Source organism: Phyllobates terribilis, unplaced genomic scaffold (assembly GCF_046119375.1).
Source record: "Phyllobates terribilis strain yellow unplaced genomic scaffold, ASM4611937v1 Scaffold_9__5_contigs__length_417890890, whole genome shotgun sequence".
Taxonomy (NCBI): domain Eukaryota; kingdom Metazoa; phylum Chordata; class Amphibia; order Anura; family Dendrobatidae; genus Phyllobates; species Phyllobates terribilis.
Window position 1 is genome coordinate 387,234,393 of NW_027362769.1, and position 17,662 is coordinate 387,252,054.

The 17,662-nt window shown below is 49.9% G+C and overlaps 1 protein-coding gene across 1 annotated transcript in view; it reads right to left on the reverse strand.

Annotated features, from left to right (window-relative positions):
- Positions 1-7,103: 7,103 nt before the first annotated feature.
- LOC141161216 (uncharacterized) overlaps positions 7,104-17,662 on the reverse strand; it is a 32,446-nt gene continuing 21,887 nt past the window's right edge. Inside the window, exon 7 of the mRNA XM_073646001.1 lies at positions 7,104-8,656. Coding sequence (XP_073502102.1) covers positions 7,878-8,656 — 779 coding nt within the window. The 3' untranslated portion in view covers positions 7,104-7,877. The remainder of the gene's footprint in view (positions 8,657-17,662) is intronic.

Consider the following 17,662-nt stretch of genomic DNA (forward strand, 5'->3'; position numbering starts at 1 on the left):
CCAAGGCCCAGAGAGAGAGAGGAGAGAGAAAGACCCAGAGGGGGAGAAAGAAGGAACTCCAAGAGCCCAAATTAGATCAGAGGGTGAAGAGTTGGCAACAGGGTACCGGATCCCAAGCTGGCAGAGGCTACAGCACACCTTAGCCAGGAACCGGAGGTCGTGGGCAGGATCTGCCACGATCACCCACTAAATCCACCCGGAAGGCATACCACGAATAGGGTCAGGAAAGCCAGAGAAGGTTTTACCACCAAGAGGCCCGAGGGAGCCGGACATAGGTGGATCCCTGGTGGGGAAGGCCAGAGAAGAGGACAGGACAGAAAGGGAGCTCAGGACCACGCTCCAGAATCACTTGGGGGTTGGCCGAGTCCAGGACCTGGTGGACGCAGCACGGCTCGGGTGGTCACTCAAGGCCGGAGTGACCAGAACAACTGCAGTAAGTAAACAAACCCTGAACTGCACAGCCCGACTCTGACTCTCATTTCCATCCCCGCTGCACCACCACAACCCCCATCCTCTGCAACTGACCCCCTGAGGCTATACCCCTCCCGTTGGGGGTTATACTACCTGAGCTGCACATACATCACCAGCCTCAGTGGACCCTGCTGCAGCGGCGGCCGTATTGACCGCAATTCAACGGGTGGCGTAGTCGACACAAAAGAACATCTAGTAACATCATAAGGACTGCCACACACTGAGCTTGACACCCTGGGCACGGACCGGGTCACAGCCACTCGGAGACTACAACCCCCATCTGATCCGGCTCCGGGTATCCCCAACAACACTGGCCCAGGGGGCGCGTCATATACAGGGGCCGACACTATAACAGCTGTATACAGGGGCCGACACTATAACATCTGTATACAGGAGCCGACACTATAACATCTGTATACAGGAGCCGACACTATAACAGCTGTATACAGGAGCCGACACTATAACAGCTGTATACAGGAGCCGACACTATAACAGCTGTATACAGGAGCCGACACTATAACAGCTGTATACAGGAGCCGACACTATAACAGCTGTATACTGGAGTCGGCACTATAACAGCTGTATACAAGGTCTGACACTATAACAGCTGTATACAGGAGCCGACACTATAACAGCTGTATACAGGAGCCGACACTATAACAGCTGTATACAGGAGCCGACACTATAACAGCTGTATACAGGGGCCGACACTATAACAGCTGTATACAGGGGCCGACACTATAACATCTGTATACAGGAGCCGACACTATAACATCTGTATACAGGAGCCGACACTATAACAGCTGTATACAGGAGCCGACACTATAACAGCTGTATACAGGAGCCGACACTATAACAGCTGTATACAGGAGCCGACACTATAACAGCTGTATACAGGAGCCGGCACTATAACAGCTGTATACAGGAGCCGACACTATAACAGCTGTATACAGGAGTCGACACTATAACAGCTGTATACAGGAGCCGACACTATAACAGCTGTATACTGGAGTCGGCACTATAACAGCTGTATACAGGAGCCGACACTATAACAGCTGTATACAAGGTCTGACACTATAACAGCTGTATACAGGAGCTGACACTATAACAGCTGTATACAGGGGCCGACACTATAACAGCTGTATACTGGAGTCGGCACTATAACAGCTGTATACAGGAGCCGACACTATAACAGCTGTATACAGAAGCCGACGCTATAACAGCTGTATACAGGAGCCGACACTATAACAGCTGTATACAGGAGCCGACACTATAACAGCTGTATACAGGAGCCGACACTATAACAGCTGTATACAGGAGCCGACGCTATAACAGCTGTATACAGGAGCCGACGCTATAACAGCTGTATACAGAAGCCGACACTATAACAGCTTTATACAGGAGCCGACACTATAACAGCTGTATACAGGAGCCGACACTATAACAGCTGTATACAGGAGCCGACACTATAACAGCTGTATACAGGAGCCGACACTATAACAGCTGTATACAGGAGCCGACACTATAACAGCTGTATACAGGGGCCGACACTATAACAGCTGTATACAGGGGCCGACACTATAACATCTGTATACAGGAGCCGACACTATAACATCTGTATACAGGAGCCGACACTATAACAGCTGTATACAGGAGCCGACACTATAACAGCTGTATACAGGAGCCGACACTATAACAGCTGTATACAGGAGCCGACACTATAACAGCTGTATACAGGAGCCGACACTATAACAGCTGTATACAGGAGCCGACACTATAACAGCTGTATACAGGAGCCGACACTATAACAGCTGTATACAAGGTCTGACACTATAACAGCTGTATACAGGAGCCGACACTATAACAGCTGTATACAAGGTCTGACACTATAACAGCTGTATACAGGAGCCGACACTATAACAGCTGTATACAAGGTCTGAAACTATAACAGCTGTATACAGGAGTCGGCACTATAACAGCTGTATACAAGGTCTGACACTATAACAGCTGTATACAGGAGCCGACACTATAACAGCTGTATACAGGAGCCGACACTATAACAGCTGTATACAGGAGCCGACACTATAACAGCTGTATACAGGGGCCGACACTATAAGAGCTGTATACAGGGGCCGACACTATAACATCTGTATACAGGAGCCGACACTATAACATCTGTATACAGGAGCCGACACTATAACAGCTGTATACAGGAGCCAACACTATAACAGCTTTATACAGGAGCCGACACTATAACAGCTGTATACAGGAGCCGACGCTATAACAGCTGTATACAGGAGCCGACACTATAACAGCTGTATACAGGAGCCGACACTATAACAGCTGTATACAGGAGCCGACACTATAACAGCTGTATACAGGAGCCGACACTATAACAGCTGTATACTGGAGTCGGCACTATAACAGCTGTATACAGGAGCCGACACTATAACAGCTGTATACAAGGTCTGACACTATAACAGCTGTATACAGGAGCTGACACTATAACAGCTGTATACAGGGGCCGACACTATAACAGCTGTATACAGGAGCCGACACTATAACAGCTGTATACAGGAGCCGACACTATAACAGCTGTATACAGGAGCCGGCACTATAACAGCTTTATACAGGAGCCGACACTATAACAGCTGTATACAGGAGCCGACACTATAACAGCTGTATACAGGAGCCGGCACTATAACAGCTGTATACAGGAGCCGACACTATAACAGCTGTATACAGGAGCCGACACTATAACAGCTGTATACTGGAGTCGGCACTATAACAGCTGTATACAGGAGCCGACACTATAATAGCTGTATACAGAAGCCGACGCTATAACAGCTGTATACAGGAGCCGACACTATAACAGCTGTATACAGGAGCCGACGCTATAACAGCTGTATACTGGAGCCGGCACTATAACAGCTGTATACAGGGGCCGACACTATAACCGCTGTATACAGGAGCCGACACTATAACAGCTGTATACAGGGGCCGACACTATAACCGCTGTATACAGGAGCCGACACTATAACAGCTGTATACAGGGGCCGACACTATAACAGGTGTATACAAGGGCCGACACTATAACAGCTGTATACAGGAGCCGACGCTATAACAGCTGTATACTGGAGCCGGCACTATAACAGCTGTATACAGGGGCCGACACTATAACCGCTGTATACAGGAGCCGACACTATAACAGCTGTATACAGGGGCCGACACTATAACCGCTGTATACAGGAGCCGACACTATAACAGCTGTATACAGGAGCCGACACTATAACAGCTGTATACAGGGGCCGACACTATAACAGCTGTATACAGGAGCCGACACTATAACAGTTGTATACAGGAGCCGACACTATAACAGCTGTATACAGGAGCCGACACTATAACAGCTGTATACAAGGTCTGACACTATAACAGCTGTATACAGGAGCCGACACTATAACAGCTGTATACAAGGTCTGACACTATAACAGCTGTATACAGGAGCCGACACTATAACAGCTGTATACAAGGTCTGACACTATAACAGCTGTATACAGGGGCCGACACTATAACAGCTGTATACAGGAGCCGACACTATAACAGCTGTATACAGGGGCCGACACTATAACAGCTGTATACAGGAGCCGACACTATAACAGCTGTATACAGGGGCCGACACTATAACAGCTGTATACAGGGGCCGACACTATAACATCTGTATACAGGAGCCGACACTATAACATCTGTATACAGGAGCCGACACTATAACAGCTGTATACAGGAGCCGACACTATAACAGCTGTATACAGGAGCCGACACTATAACAGCTGTATACAGGAGCCGACACTATAACAGCTGTATACAAGGTCTGACACTATAACAGCTGTATACAGGAGCTGACACTATAACAGCAGTATACAGGGGCCGACACTATAACAGCTGTATACAGGAGCCGACACTATAACAGCTGTATACAGGAGCCGACACTATAACAGCTGTATACAGGAGCCGACACTATAACAGCTGTATACTGGAGTCGGCACTATAACAGCTGTATACAGGAGCCGACACTATAACAGCTGTATACAGAAGCCGACGCTATAACAGCTGTATACAGGAGCCGACACTATAACAGCTGTATACAGGAGCCGACGCTATAACAGCTGTATACAGGAGCCGACGCTATAACAGCTGTATACTGGAGCCGGCACTATAACAGCTGTATACAGGGGCCGACACTATAACCGCTGTATACAGGAGCCGACACTATAACAGCTGTATACAGGGGCCGACACTATAACCGCTGTATACAGGAGCCGACACTATAACAGCTGTATACAGGAGCCGACACTATAACAGCTGTATACAGGGGCCGACACTATAACAGCTGTATACAGGAGCCGACACTATAACAGCTGTATACAGGAGCCGACACTATAACAGCTGTATACAAGGTCTGACACTATAACAGCTGTATACAGGAGCCGACACTATAACAGCTTTATACAGGAGCCGACACTATAACAGCTGTATACAAGGTCTGACACTATAACAGCTGTATACAGGGGCCGACACTATAACAGCTGTATACAGGAGCCGACACTATAACAGCTGTATACAGGGGCCGACACTATAACAGCTGTATACAGGAGCCGACACTATAACAGCTGTATACAGGGGCCGACACTATAACAGCTGTATACAGGGGCCGACACTATAACATCTGTATACAGGAGCCGACACTATAACATCTGTATACAGGAGCCGACACTATAACAGCTGTATACAGGAGCCGACACTATAACAGCTGTATACAGGAGCCGACACTATAACAGCTGTATACAAGGTCTGACACTATAACAGCTGTATACAGGAGCTGACACTATAACAGCTGTATACAGGGGCCGACACTATAACAGCTGTATACAGGAGCCGACACTATAACAGCTGTATACAGGAGCCGGCACTATAACAGCTGTATACAGGAGCCGACACTATAACAGCTGTATACAGAAGCCGACGCTATAACAGCTGTATACAGGAGCCGACACTATAACAGCTGTATACAGGAGCCGACGCTATAACAGCTGTATACAGGAGCCGACGCTATAACAGCTGTATACTGGAGCCGGCACTATAACAGCTGTATACAGGGGCCGACACTATAACCGCTGTATACAGGAGCCGACACTATAACAGCTGTATACAGGGGCCGACACTATAACCGCTGTATACAGGAGCCGACACTATAACAGCTGTATACAGGAGCCGACACTATAACAGCTGTATACAGGGGCCGACACTATAACAGCTGTATACAGGAGCCGACACTATAACAGCTGTATACAGGAGCCGACACTATAACAGCTGTATACAAGGTCTGACACTATAACAGCTGTATACAGGAGCCGACACTATAACAGCTGTATACAGGGGCCGACACTATAACAGCTGTATACAGGAGCCGACACTATAACAGCTTTATACAGGAGCCGACACTATAACAGCTGTATACAAGGTCTGACACTATAACAGCTGTATACAGGGGCCGACACTATAACAGCTGTATACAGGAGCCGACACTATAACAGCTGTATACAGGAGCCGACACTATAACAGCTGTATACAGGAGCCGACACTATAACAGCTGTATACAGGAGCCGACACTATAACAGCTGTATACAAGGTCTGACACTATAACAGCTGTATACAGGAGCTGACACTATAACAGCTGTATACAGGGGCCGACACTATAACAGCTGTATACAGGAGCCGACACTATAACAGCTGTATACAGGAGCCGACACTATAACAGCTGTATACAGGAGCCGACACTATAACAGCTGTATACTGGAGTCGGCACTATAACAGCTGTATACAGGAGCCGACACTATAACAGCTGTATACAGAAGCCGACGCTATAACAGCTGTATACAGGAGCCGACACTATAACAGCTGTATACAGGAGCCGACGCTATAACAGCTGTATACAGGAGCCGACGCTATAACAGCTGTATACTGGAGCCGGCACTATAACAGCTGTATACAGGGGCCGACACTATAACCGCTGTATACAGGAGCCGACACTATAACAGCTGTATACAGGGGCCGACACTATAACCGCTGTATACAGGAGCCGACACTATAACAGCTGTATACAGGAGCCGACACTATAACAGCTGTATACAGGGGCCGACACTATAACAGCTGTATACAGGAGCCGACACTATAACAGCTGTATACAGGAGCCGACACTATAACAGCTGTATACAAGGTCTGACACTATAACAGCTGTATACAGGAGCCGACACTATAACAGCTGTATACAGGAGCCGACACTATAACAGCTGTATACAGGAGCCGACACTATAACAGCTTTATACAGGAGCCGACACTATAACAGCTGTATACAAGGTCTGACACTATAACAGCTGTATACAGGGGCCGACACTATAACAGCTGTATACAGGAGCCGACACTATAACAGCTGTATACAGGAGCCGACACTATAACAGCTGTATACAGGAGCCGACACTATAACAGCTGTATACAGGAGCCGACACTATAACAGCTGTATACAGGGGCCGACACTATAACAGCTGTATATAAGGGCCAGAGGATTTCCTCAATACACAGAACATTGTGGGTTATAGATAATTTTGTGACAAATGTATAATTGGGGGAGGAAGGTTGAAATTGATGGACCGATGTAACAACCTATGTAACTATGAAACCTGACAAACTGGCTACAGTCCCAAAATAGCTGCCGTCTAAACCACTTAACGATAAATGGATAATTGTACAGACTAAACCGGAGAGCAGATATGGACGGTAAGCAGGCTGACAAGTAAGAACGTGACCCCTTCATATCACAACAGCAATGACACCGGTCTTGTGAAAGAAACTCGTCCTACAATTGAATTATGAAATATATTATTCAGAGTTAAACAACTTGTGGAAAAACAACAAAGCAATTGTCCTGGTAATGGTATAAGTCCTGCAGTGATGAGGAGGTCATGGAGCTTATTGTAGGATGTGTCATTGTTCAGCAGAAGCTGCCGGCCGGGGGCCACTTGTGACCCTCCATGTCATGCTGTGCAGGCCCGGATTATCTGTTCCTAGACATGGAGTCCTGTGTATGTTTAATACAAGCCTGTAACATGGGAGCATGGACAGGTAAGTACTGATGGGGCACTATGTGGCCACCTCCGGGACCTCAGATTCTGGACCTTCCTGACCCCTGTATGTCGCTCCGGAATGGAGGACATGTGGGAAGTGGTGTCCAGTCATGGAATATGCATTGTGGACCATCCCTCTTTTAATAGTTTCAGTCTTATCATCATCATCTTCTTAGATAATCCTCTGCTCACAATCACTATTCTTTCCTCCTCCTTCGCTGCAGTTTTTTACTTACTCAGCAGTGAAGTCCCTTCGTTATCACTATCTCCCAGTGGTCTTCCTCCACTATTCTCTGGTCCCCCCTCCATAGAGATTTCTTTTAATTCAGCTTCTTTATTGGCTAATGCACCGGTATGTATCAGTTGTGAAGTCTCTTCATTGTCACTATCTTCCGGTGGTCGTCCTTCATTATTATACTCCTTAGAGATTTCTTCTGTATCAGCTCCTTCTTTATTAAGTGACGCTCCAGTATTGATCATTTCCTCTTTATCTTCCCCGGTAGATCTTCCCATTGATGCATTACTTTCTTGTTGAGGGAACGAGTCAGTGATGAGATGTGAAGTTCCTTCGTTCTCTTTCTCCTGGTTCGCTTCCTTGTCCTCTTTATTGGTACAACTTTTCCTCTTCTTTTCGTGACCTGTCTTATTGGTGGACAGTGAATGTTCTTCCATCTCCTCTTCTCCAGGCAGTTCATTACCTGGACACAATTCTTGTCTCTTTCCGTTCTTTGGTCTCTCTGTATTTTTATGGCCGTGACTTTTCCTCAGTTGTTCTGTTTCTTGTTCTGCAGATTTTGGTGGAATTTTTGTTTGACTTGATTCATTGACTGAACGGAAACCTTCTTCATCCTGCTTCTTCAGGCCCAGTGGATTTCTCTCTTTAGCTGATGTCTCAGTCTCTTTTCTATATGATGCTACTATAGGATGACCTGGTATGTTTTGGGATGTGCTTTTTCCTGGACTTTTGGATGATTTTCCATTTTTATTGTTGAGCAATGACTTTTGTTCTGCATAAAAGAAAACAATTCTCATTAGTTTAATTTTCATATTAAAGATCCATACTTAAGGGAAAGGTGCTGTCAGAAAATGTCTTAATGTTTAAATCAAGTTTTTGTGTTAAAGAGGTTGTCCACTCCCATGACTCAGTTACTTTTTTTTTTACCAGAAATGCTTGAGGATGATGCAGATAAATACCCCACATACCTTTTTGCCAATTTTCATGCTGTTTTATACCTTTCTGGTTCACTTCCCGTCCTCTGCCACCTTCTCTGCTGTCTTATACATCACTTTTCTCTTCAGAATCCTTTGCTCTCTTCTGTCTACATTTCCCATCATTCCTTGTGCTGGGCTGAAAGCCAGCAATAAGCACAGACCAGTAACTCCACCTATGCCCCTCCCACTCCTCCCCCAGGATCACACACAGCCTCAGCACCATGACCTGTACAGTACCCTGATACAGGGAGTAGAAGTAATGCACAAAGCACCAGAACAGCAGCCCCAGCAATAAATATTATCCCCTGTATTGGATGGATGCATGGGTGGGGAGAGAAAGATATTTATTTATAGTGTAGCGCATACACAGCAGTGTATATATATATTACCAAGGGAGGCTATACAGCAGCGTGTGGACATGTTTATACGCCCTGCTGTTTACATACTGTGCAGATATGAGAGAGAGCTGGGTCTGCAGGGAGAGCTGTGTTTGCAGCAGCATGCACAGGAGCTGTGTGAGCTCTGCTGAATGGAGCCACGCCCACCCACACAGCAAACCACGCCCACCAACACAACACACCATGCCCATACAGCAAACCACACCCACTCACACAGCAAACCACACCCACCCATCACTTTCCAGAGCCCATAACTTAAGGATTTTGACTTCACAGGAAGTCAGGGGATTCTCAGGCAGAGATCATGTGACTACGGGGAGCAGCTCAGGTTACAAAAGGATTAGGGAAAGCGAGGTATTTAGTGAACTGCTTATCTATGGCAGGTAATTCACTTGCAATCTAGTGGCAAATGTATCGGGTCTGGGAGGCGGAACCTCTGGGCTACTATACAAGGGAGCGGTCCTTGTAAGGGAGCGGGTGGCGACCAGGCAGGCAGTCACAGCAGGTGACCGGGACAGTCACTGGGTGTACGGGCAGGAGGTCACGGCAAGTGATCAGGGCAGTCTCTGGAAGAACGGGCTGGAGGTCACGGCAAGTGACCGGGGCAGTCTCTGGAAGAACGGGCTGGAGGTCACGGCAAGTGACCGGGGCAGTCTCTAGGTAAAGGGTAGGTACGACCTGTGATGGCTGAACCTCCAGGTAGGCTAGCAAGGCAGATGGAGGATGTGTGCTCCCAGGTGAGCAAGCGAGAGTCTCTGGAATAGCAGGTGGTCACAGCACGTGACGGCGGAGCCTCCAGGTAGGCAAGCAGGCAGGTAGCGGAGAAGCGCTCCCAGGTGAGCGGGCAAGAGTCTCTGGAATAGCTGGTGGTCCCAGCACGTGACAGCGGAACCCCCGGGCAGGCAAGCAGGCAGGTAGTGGAGAAGCGCTCCCAGGTGAGCGGGCAAGAGTCTGGAATAGCTGGTGGTCACAGCACGTGACAGCGGAGCCTCCGGGCAGGCAAGCAGGCAGGTAGCGGAGAAGCGCTCCCAGGTGAGCGGGCAAGCTGGTCCATAGACAGACTGACCGGAGTTGTAAGGCAGACCGTCGGACCTCAGGCAAGCAGGCAGGTAGCTGATGTGCGCTCCCAGGTGAGCGGGCAAGTTGGTCCTTAGACAGACTGACCGGAGTTGTAAGGCAGACCGTCGGACCTCAGGCAGGCAGGCAGGTAACAGGAAATCAGGCAGGATTAGGACAGCAAGCTGGCAGGAATCTGGCAGGTAACTGACAGGTAACTGGCAACGGGACCTGAGGGCTGAAGCAGAGTAGAACGGTGCAACAACATTGCTCGGGCACCTCCATTTTGGAGGAGGTGCCTTATATATGGTAAAGTCCTCCGGCCATTGGCCGGGGACTCCTTAGGACGGCGCGCGCGGCCCCTTTAAGAGGGAGGGAGGGCGCGCGCGCGCGCCCTAAGCACAGTGGCCGGGAAGGAGCGCGCGCTGCCAGCAGAGCGGGAGAGGGACGCCGGGCACGGAGCAGAGCGGTGAGGGGAACAGCGTCCCTGCCTAGCAGAGGGCAGGGACGCCGGCACTACAGTACCCCCCCCTTTAGGCCCCCCCTTTTTTAGGCCAGATAGAAATTTAGCTAGGATGAGAGGGGCATGGATGTTCTCCCGGGGCTCCCACGTTCTCTCCTCAGGACCAAACCCCTTCCAATCTACCAGAAAAAAGGTCTTTCCTCTTACCCTTTTGGTGGCAAGAATGTTCTCTACCTCAAACTCGTCCTCAGCAGAAACCGGAGCAGGAGGCGTACCTGTAGACTTGGAAAAAGAGTTAAGCACCACGGGTTTGAGGAGAGATACATGGAAGGAGTTAGGGATCCGTAAGTTGGCCGGGAGTTTCAATTTATAGGCCACCGGGTTGATCTGACTGATGACCTCCAGAGGACCGATGAACCGAGGCCCTAACTTGTAAGAAGGTATCTTGAGTCGAACATATTTAGATGAGAGCCAGACTTTATCTCCTGGACGAAATTGTGGAGGATCCAGGCGTTTTTTGTCAGCGTGTCTTTTCATACGCTCGGATGACAGAAGGAGTGCGGACCGGGTACTCTCCCATATGGAGGAAAATTTGCTAACGAGAGATTCCGCAGCCGGGTTGTCCACAGAGGTGGAGACAGGAAAAGGAATCCGAGGATGCTGACCAAAGACTACAAAAAACGGGGATTTGGAGGAGGATTCGCTCTCGTGATTATTATAAGAGAACTCGGCCCATGGTAGGAGATCCACCCAGTCAGAATGGTGGGCATTAACGAAGTGCCGGAGGTAACTGGTCAGGTTCTGATTGATCCGCTCCACTTGACCATTGGACTGTGGGTGGTAAGCGGAAGAGAAGTCCAGGGTGACGTCTAGTAGTTTACAAGTGGCTCTCCAGAAACGTGAGGTGAACTGTACCCCACGATCCGACACGATGTGGAGGGGCAGGCCATGAAGACGGAAGATGTGGCGGATAAAGTCTTTAGCCAGCTCGGGTGCAGACGGAAGGCCTGGCAGGGGAATAAAGTGAGCCATCTTGGAAAAGCGGTCAGCGACCACCCAAATGACCGTACAACCGGCAGAGACGGGGAGATCAGTTATAAAGTCCATTGCTATATGCTGCCAGGGGGCAGCAGGTACAGGAAGCGGAAGGAGGCGTTAGCTGGCAGATGTCTCGGGACGTTGTTGCGGGCGCAGGACACACAGGCAGAAACAAAGTCTATTATGTCCTTGTGCAGGGTAGGCCACCAATAGTGCCAGGCAATAAGCTGGAGGGTCTTTTTCTGACCGGCGTGGCCAGCTAGTTTAGACGAATGGCCCCAGTGTAGGATCTTCTCCCGATCAGGTACTGAAACAAACGTCTTACCGGGAGGGAGATGATTTAGACTCACGGGAGCCACCTGCATTACTCTGGCGGGATCGATGATATGTTTAGGTTCTTCCTCGAGATCGGACACCAGAAAGGATCGGGACAAGGCGTCTGCTTTGATGTTTTTGTCAGCCGGGCGAAAATGAAGAACAAAATCAAAGCGAGCAAAAAACAAGGACCACCGGGCTTGGCGCGGGTTAAGTCTCTGGGCATGCTGGAGGTAAGCCAAGTTCTTGTGGTCAGTGTAAATTATTACCGGATGAAGAGCCCCCTCGAGTAGGTAACGCCACTCCTCCAACGCCAGCTTGATGGCCAATAACTCTCGGTCTCCTATGGAATAGTTGCGCTCAGAAGAGGAGAAGAGTTTGGAGAAGAAGCCACAAGTTACCATTCTCCCGGAAGATGATTTTTGAGTAAGTACCGCTCCGGCTCCAGAGGAGGAGGCGTCAACTTCCAGGAAGAACTGCTTGTTGCCGTCCGGGCGATGCAGCACCGGGGCGGAAGAGAAGGCCTGTTTTAGGGAAAGAAAGGCCTCCTCTGCTTCGGGCGGCCACTCTTTGGGATTAGTACCCTTACGGGTGAGCGCGGAAATTGGGGCAGTCCGGGAAGAGAAGTGCGGGATGAAGAGGCGGTAATAGTTGGCGAAGCCCAGGAACCGTTGAATAGCCTTCAACCCCTCTGGTCGGGGCCATTTCTCGATGGCAGACAGTTTCTCAGGATCCATTTGTAGGCCGGTCTGAGAGATAATGTAGCCCAGAAACGGAAGCGAGGTCTGCTCAAAGAGGCACTTCTCATATTTAGAGTAGAGATGGTTCTGCCTGAGCCTGAGCAGGACCTGACGACCATCCCTCCGGTGAGTCTGGAGATCCGGAGAGAAGACCAAGATGTCGTCCAGGTACACCACTACGCAGGAGTAGAGAAGGTCCCGGAAGATGTCATTGACCAACTCTTGAAAGACGGCAGGAACGTTACAGAGGCCAAAGGGCATTACCAGATATTCATAGTGGCCGTCCCGGGTGTTGAATGCCGTCTTCCATTCATCCCCCTGACGGATACGAACCAGGTTGTACGCCCCACAGAGGTCCAGTTTGGTGAAGATTCTAGCCCCCCTCAGACGATCAAATAACTCCGGAATGAGCGGAAGGGGGTACTTATTCTTCACCGTGATCTGGTTAAGGCCTCTATAGTCTATACAGGGACGGAGAGAGCCGTCCTTCTTTTTGACGAAAAAGAAGCCTGCTCCCGCCGGGGAGGTAGATTTCCGGATGAATCCCCTGGCCAGATTCTCCTCAATATATTCGGACATCGACCGGGTCTCAGCAGCGGATAATGGATAAATACGCCCACGGGGAGGAGAAGTACCAGGTAACAGGTCGATAGGGCAGTCGTATGGTCTATGAGGGGGTAGTGTCTCTGCCTCCTTTTTATTAAAGACATCAGCATAAGACCAATAAGGAATCGGAAGTCCAGGTAGATTAGCTGGGGTAGGAGAAGGACGGACGGGATGAACGGGAACCAGACAGGTCTTATGGCAGCCCTGTCCCCAGCGAAGGACTTCTCCGGTCTGCCAGTCAAGAACGGGTGCATGTCTCTGGAGCCAAGGTAGGCCTAGCAAGAGGGCGTGAGAGAGTCCAGGCAGAACATGGAAGGAGATACTTTCAGAATGCAGCATTCCCACCTGCAGAGTAATGGATTCGGTGATGAGTTGGATGGGGCATGGTAAGAGCCCCCCATCCACGGCAGCAACAGACAAGGGTACAGCCAGAGGTTTGGTGGGGATGCGGTATTTCTCTACCAGGGACTGTGAAATAAGATTCCCGGCTGCTCCAGAGTCCAGTTGGGCTAGTTCGAAATAACGGTTCTCCCCGTAGACGATTGAAACTGACAACAGCAGGGATGGAGAGGATTTATTCTTGTCTAGGTGGACCTCTCTGAGCGAACCTAGACACAGGCGTTTCCCGACCTCTCCGGGCAGGCACGGATCCGGTGCTCCTTACTGCCACAGTAGAAGCAGGTCCCCTCGGCACGGCGTAAGTCCTGACGGGTCTTGACCATCTTGGTCTGGTCGACCTGCATAGGCTCAGGAGGGTGTACCTGGTTAGAGACAGAAGGAGTGACGGGTTTCTGAAAAGTAGGAGCTAGACGTGGTAACCTCCTCTCACGGGTGACCTCTCTGGCACGCTCCTGGAACCGTAGGTCAATCCGGGTGGCAAGAGTTATTAAGTCATCGAGAGTGGTAGGAATGTCCCGACCGGCAAGTTCATCTTTAATACGGCCGGACAGACCCTCCCAGAAGACGGAAACCAGAGCGTCGTTATCCCAGGCCAGCTCCGAGGCAAGGGTACGGAACCGTATGGCATATTGGCCCACGGTGAGACTTTCCTGACGGAGGCGTAGCAACGATGATGCGGATGAGGTATTCCGTCCGGGTTCGTCGAAGACTTTCCGGAAGGCCGTGAGAAAAGCAGGCAAGTTGGACACCAGGGGGTCTCCTCTCTCCCATAGAGGATTTAGCCAGGCCAGGGCCTCCCCGGTGAGATGGGACATGATGAATGCAATTTTGGCTCGGTCGGAGTTAAACTGGTGGGACAACAGTTCAAAGTGCAGGGTGCACTGATTTATGAAGCCCCGAGCCTGGACGGGGTCGCCTCCGAAGCGAGGAGGTGCAGAAAGCCGAGGTCCGGGGTAGGATATCATGGTGTTAGTGGACAGCGGAGCTGCCGGATTGCGAGACATGGCACTGGCGGAGGTTGTTGGTGGAACAGTCAGAGTGTCCAGGCGAGTATTGACATTCCGCAGGTGACCCAGGATGGACTCCTGTTGGGACCTTTGACGGGACAGTTCATGACACAGGTCCGAGAGCGAGGGAGCTTGGGTGCCACCGGGTTCCATGGCCCGAGCAAACTGTAACGGGTCTGGGAGGCGGAACCTCTGGGCTACTATACAAGGGAGCGGTCCTTGTAAGGGAGCGGGTGGCGACCAGGCAGGCAGTCACAGCAGGTGACCGGGACAGTCACTGGGTGTACGGGCAGGAGGTCACGGCAAGTGATCAGGGCAGTCTCTGGAAGAACGGGCTGGAGGTCACGGCAAGTGACCGGGGCAGTCTCTGGAAGAACGGGCTGGAGGTCACGGCAAGTGACCGGGGCAGTCTCTAGGTAAAGGGTAGGTACGACCTGTGATGGCTGAACCTCCAGGTAGGCTAGCAAGGCAGATGGAGGATGTGTGCTCCCAGGTGAGCAAGCGAGAGTCTCTGGAATAGCAGGTGGTCACAGCACGTGACGGCGGAGCCTCCAGGTAGGCAAGCAGGCAGGTAGCGGAGAAGCGCTCCCAGGTGAGCGGGCAAGAGTCTCTGGAATAGCTGGTGGTCCCAGCACGTGACAGCGGAACCCCTGGGCAGGCAAGCAGGCAGGTAGTGGAGAAGCGCTCCCAGGTGAGCGGGCAAGAGTCTGGAATAGCCGGTGGTCACAGCACGTGACAGCAGAGCCTCCGGGCAGGCAAGCAGGCAGGTAGCGGAGAAGCGCTCCCAGGTGAGCGGGCAAGAGTCTGGAATAGCTGGTGGTCACAGCACGTGACAGCGGAACCCCTGGGCAGGCAAGCAGGCAGGTAGTGGAGAAGCGCTCCCAGGTGAGCGGGCAAGAGTCTGGAATAGCCGGTGGTCACAGCACGTGACAGCGGAGCCTCCGGGCAGGCAAGCAGGCAGGTAGTGGAGAAACGCTCCCAGGTGAGCGGGCAAGAGTCTGGAATAGCTGGTGGTCACAGCACGTGACAGCGGAGCCTCCGGGCAGGCAAGCAGGCAGGTAGCGGAGAAGCGCTCCCAGGTGAGCGGGCAAGCTGGTCCATAGACAGACTGACCGGAGTTGTAAGGCAGACCGTCGGACCTCAGGCAAGCAGGCAGGTAGCTGATGTGCGCTCCCAGGTGAGCGGGCAAGTTGGTCCTTAGACAGACTGACCGGAGTTGTAAGGCAGACCGTCGGACCTCAGGCAGGCAGGCAGGTAACAGGAAATCAGGCAGGATTAGGACAGCAAGCTGGCAGGAATCTGGCAGGTAACTGGCAACGGGACCTGAGGGCTGAAGCAGAGTAGAACGGTGCAACAACATTGCTCGGGCACCTCCATTTTGGAGGAGGTGCCTTATATATGGTAAAGTCCTCCGGCCATTGGCCGGGGACTCCTTAGGACGGCGCGCGCGGCCCCTTTAAGAGGGAGGGAGGGCGCACACGCGTGCCCTAAGCACAGTGGCCGGGAAGGAGCGCGCGCTGCCAGCAGAGCGGGAGAGGGACGCCGGGCATGGAGCAGAGCGGTGAGGGGAACAGCGTCCCTGCCTAGCAGCGGGCAGGGACGCCGGCACTACAGCCAACTCTTATAAATGTAAACATTTTCATATCACAATCTTCCTTTTTTTTCTTTTTAATAGCAATCTTGCAATTTTCAAACTGGCTCTGGGGGTAACCCCTCTACCCCTCTATACACAGCTGATAGTACAGGATCAGCCAATCAAAACAGGTGATGTCCCAGTTGACCCTCCTCTCCCCCCTCCACAATGACCTTTGCACACTCTCATTAGATGCTTCAATATAAAGTATATGGACTGAGTCGGTCTGTTGCTGCTAATGTACATGTACATTTTTTAAGCAACAGGAAGTTAGATTCTTGAATAGCCCCAGTGGTCAGTGTGAGAATTGCAATATTTCATTTTTTATATATATATATATATATATATATATATATATATATATATATATATTAAAAACCAATGGCAAATTTAAAAAAAAATAACACAAATCTGATTAAATCAATGTTTCATTTTCTGGTGACACATTCTCTTTAATTATTTTAATTTACACAATTCAGAACTTCAGGGTATTTGGGATTATTTAGCAGATTCTATGTATTCCAGGTTTAATCTCTTGGTGCCATCAAGCTTGAATTCAGAGTGCAAGGTAGTTAATGGTATGCACCATACATTTATAGCGTGAGTAACTATATTCTTGACAATTAACCCCTACGATGCTGCTATCGATTGTATCTTCAGCATTAAAGGGGTCAGACAGAGTGGGCTCCATTATGGAAGGTGCCGACAACAGGTGTGCAATGGGGGAAGGGGAAGAGAAGAGGTGCGGAGGATCGGACAGGCGGCAGGGACAGCAGGACAGGTGAGGTGAGTTTTGATTTTTTTTTTCTACATCCAAAAAACCTCAGAGCAAAATAAGGAACATTCAATTATCATTAATCTACTTTGTTGCAAATTGAATTTCCTTGTAAAATCCAGTCTATTTGGCAAATTTGATTCTTTGCAGAATATTCACATCTAGATTATATAATTTATATATTTCTAAATAATTCATGTGCCAAATGTGTTATCATAACCTAAATGATTACTGATTGATTGGCATCTTTATGCTGTCACTATGTAACGCCATACTGGTTCTATGTAGAATTCTCTTCGGCGCAGAATATACTAAACACTGAATAACAAACAATAACATTTTGCTTTGTCACAAACTTAAAAACGGAAATA